The 3887-nt window shown below is 38.2% G+C and overlaps 1 protein-coding gene across 1 annotated transcript; it reads left to right on the plus strand.

The window, feature by feature from the left end:
- Nucleotides 1-35: 35 nt before the first annotated feature.
- Nucleotides 36-3313, plus strand: RRAD (Ras-related associated with diabetes; the record flags this gene model as incomplete). The annotated part of the gene is made up of 3 exons (XM_009695079.1): nt 36-113; nt 653-857; nt 2430-3313. Coding segments are annotated over 3 exons (561 nt in total), but the record flags the coding sequence as incomplete, so codon positions are not given.
- Nucleotides 3314-3887: the final 574 nt, after the last annotated feature.

Below are 3887 nucleotides of genomic sequence, written 5' to 3' on the forward strand. Positions count from 1 at the left end.
ACTTCTTTTTTTTTTTTCTGAACTTTTTTTTCCCCCTAGGAAATACATACGACAGATCAATTATAGTTGATGGAGAAGAAGCATCTCTCGTGGTGTTTGATATATGGGAGCAGGTACTTACAGATTTAAGATATTTTTTTCTTTATGGCTTTGTCAGTGGTCCACTGTTTTTAAAAAAAGAAGGAGAAATGGAACAACTATGTCCACCTGTTTCTTTGATCAGATCAGTAACATTTAAAAAGTGATATTAAAAAATTAGAATTCATACTGCCTTTGTTCTGTCCTGTAACTAATTTCTTGTAGCTAGGCAGGCAATTTAAAAACCTGAGGAGGGCTGGAGTGAGAATCCCTTAATGCTTTGAATAAGCAGCAGCTTACATGAGCAGCCCAGGGAATTACTGTAAAAGTAGAAATTCACAATGTGATCTGTTCAGACCTGATACTATCACTGGAAACAAGACAATTTTGTTTTGAGATATATTTTAAACAATGAAATCTCTGGGAAAAAAAATTGGGAGGTTGGCTTACTTTTACTGACTCTTTATAATAAAAGCTAAGAAAAATATCTTTAAGGTGCTTACAATAATTAAATCATTAATCAGATTTGTTGCACTGAAAAAAAAAATAATCTGTTTCTTGCCTTTTTTTTTAGGATGACAGCCAATGGCTTCAGAACCACTGTATGAAAATGGGAGATGCCTATATTATTGTATACTCAGTGACAGACAAAGTTAGTTTTGAAAAGGCCTCTGAGCTAAGAATCCAGCTAAGAAGAGCAAGACAAACAGAAGACATTCCTATTATTCTTGTGGGCAATAAAAGCGACCTAGTCAGGTCCCGGGAAGTCTCAGTTGATGGTAAGAGACACTATTCATTTACACAGTAATGTCTAAATTAGCAGCAAAGGCTATGGAGGATCGTGGCCAATAGAAATGGTCTGGTTTTAACATAGAAGCATGTGTGAATCAAGGCAGACCAGAGAAATCAAGCCAGCAGGTTCATGCTGAGGGACTTAGTACCACAGAAAATAGCGGAGATGGTTGTGGGGGAAGATTTGTGATTGTGCAGAACAATGCTCTGAGCTGCAGTATAAGAAGAAAAAAAATGTGTCAGAGCTGCAGCTTTAGCATACTGTTTTGTGTGGGATTCCTTTTTGGTCAGTGTTAACTGAAAGGGTTTACTTGTATGTTATGTGTGCAGCAGCACTTGCTAGCCTCAAGGTCTGCAGCTTGAGCTATGCTTTTTAAGGGACAGGAGTGCCATGTCATAGGACCCGGGCAGCCTTTGAAAAGGGTGATCCCGTACAGCCTGTACAGTCCTCTTTCTTCAGAAGTGATTCTGTCACATTTGAGTTGAGCTGGTGAAACCAGGCTCACACAGCTTAGAAGTCTTTTTGTACATGTTCTCCAGTTGCGATCAGTGAGAACTTCCTCTGCTAGTTCTAGCTAGCATTTTGGTAACTAGAGCACAGTAACCAGTGCTAACACCACAGTATTCATTTCACTTATTTAAACATTTGGTGGTTTTGTTTTTTGGTTTGGTGTTTTCTTTGTGTGTGGTTTTGTGTTTGTTTTTTTTTTTTCCCCTGGGAAGAATACTCTGAAATATCAGTGCCTTGATGATGATGAACCATCTCTTGCTGTCTGGTTTTGCTATGTTCCCTGTGTTAAATGTCTCATAGAGAATTGACTGGAGTTCATCAGGAGATTATAACTTTTTGCAGGCTGGTGGCAGCGCATGGTTGACCTGTCCTAGCCATGCATCAGTACTTTGCTCAGGTTTATAACTTTGCCATTATTTACCACAAATTGAACGTGGAAATTTGCACTGCAGCAATGTTCCCGAGTTACATGCTTACATCTGGAACATTGAGCGTCTTGCATTTTGAACACAGTCTTAGTCAAATCCAATGGTGTACAACTTCATGACCTCTAGTGATCTGTTCAATGACTTGACCTTGTGGATTGTACCAGCTTCATTTGTAGCTAGCATGGAAAACTCTCACTTCTTACAGTAAGGCAGAGGCGCATAATTGCTGAACAACTTCCAGAAGAACTAAAACCCATTTCTTTCTGTACCTTATGCCATTTCCTATCAAACAGCAAGGATACATCCAAGTGCCTTTCCTATATCAGCTTTAGCTCTTAAACCATACTGGCATGGTCTGCCTAGAGGACTGTTGTTGCCTTATATTCGGTACCATTGGTCAAATGATATTTCTGACCATACCACAACAAAACCAAGAAGAGGAAGGGGACAAAAAACCCAATAACTGCAAATTTGGACTTTCTTATCATATAGTAAAGCTCTTTTGTGTCATTGACTTTAAGTAAGGAGAGTTTCTTCAACTTTTGTTTTGTTTTTCTGCCAGTGTATATAAAGAGAAAATATCCATCTCCACTCATCTCCCTTTTTCTCTTTCCATCCAGAGGGACGAGCCTGTGCTGTTGTGTTTGACTGCAAATTCATTGAGACCTCAGCTGCTCTTCATCATAATGTCAAAGACCTGTTTGAAGGTATTGTTCGGCAAATTAGACTTCGCAAAGACAGTAAAGAAGACAATGCTAGGAGAATGGCTAACACAAAAAGAAGAGAAAGCATAGGCAAAAAGGCAAAGCGATTCCTTGGGAGAATTGTGGCAAAGAACAATAAGAAGATGGCGTTCAAAGCAAAATCAAAGTCTTGTCATGACTTATCTGTGCTTTAGAAGCTATCGGCAAGGCCAGATGTTGCACGTGGGTGATGAACAAGCATTTGACTTATGAGAAGTGTATAGATGATCCTCATGGTGATAACAAGGATGACTTATCAATTGAGACTCTCATTAATGCCTTAAGGTGCGCACGCAAGTCTGGAAGTTACACTACAATGTCTGCTTCATTGATAAATGGTTTAAGTTTCAATGCGTGCAAGTAAATGAACTAACTTTAAGTGGCTTGACATACCCACATTTTCACTGTGTACATATGTTATATATCCTCTTGTCCTGTGGATACCAGAGATGCAAAGATAAGAAAGGATGATGATAAATATCACCACAGACTTGTCTCATTTGCAGAGCAAAACTTAAACTTGTACGCAGGCTCGTACACTCTTTTTAGTATAAAGCAAGCAATGATAAATCTTTTTAAACTTAAATGTGGAGAGGGGGGAGTAGAACCACATTAGAAAGGGAGAAATTAGATATATATATTTAAATACTGAACAGATATCATTTTATGAAGTTAATTTGCACTTCCATTAACCATTATTCAATTTGTTACTTGTTTACATGCAGATTTTATAATAAAGTATTATTTCCTGTTATAATAAACTGTGCTTTTCTCATAGTATGGATAAAGAATGAGAGCGCAGTATTTTTGTACTGACCTTTTTTCACTGTACAAAATGTTATACACAGACTATGCAGATCTACACATAAAGTTCTGGAACAAGATGAATCGGGGATATCCTGTGTCCTTTTCTTTAATAGTTTCTTTAAGAAGTAAACCTTGCTTTTATGAACACTGTACTTCAGCAGCTCATATTGGGAAGGGGTGATATGACCCTTCATATTATTGTTTATCTTCCACCCACCTGGATCTTGCCAGCTCTGGCACAAACAGGGCTCTATATGATGCCTTTAGTTAGATAGCTATCTTGTGTGTACACTGATAAATTGAAGTCTGCAATGTTCTAAGTCCTCTCCTGGCTTGAAGGTCTTGTGTTACAGCCAATAAGCAAATGTAGGAGTTTGGTCTTTGTTTTCATTTGGTTTGGTTTTGTTCTGGGAACAGTGTAACCTTCTAATCTACTCACAAGCCTGTGGATACCTTCCAGTCATTTCAAGAAGTTCAAAGGAGGCTGGCAAGGCTGTTTGAAAGAATTGTAGGTTTTAGTTGTGGTGT

The sequence above is a fragment of the Cariama cristata genome, unplaced genomic scaffold, assembly GCF_000690535.1.
Source record: "Cariama cristata isolate BGI_N322 unplaced genomic scaffold, ASM69053v1 scaffold7432, whole genome shotgun sequence".
Taxonomy (NCBI): domain Eukaryota; kingdom Metazoa; phylum Chordata; class Aves; order Cariamiformes; family Cariamidae; genus Cariama; species Cariama cristata.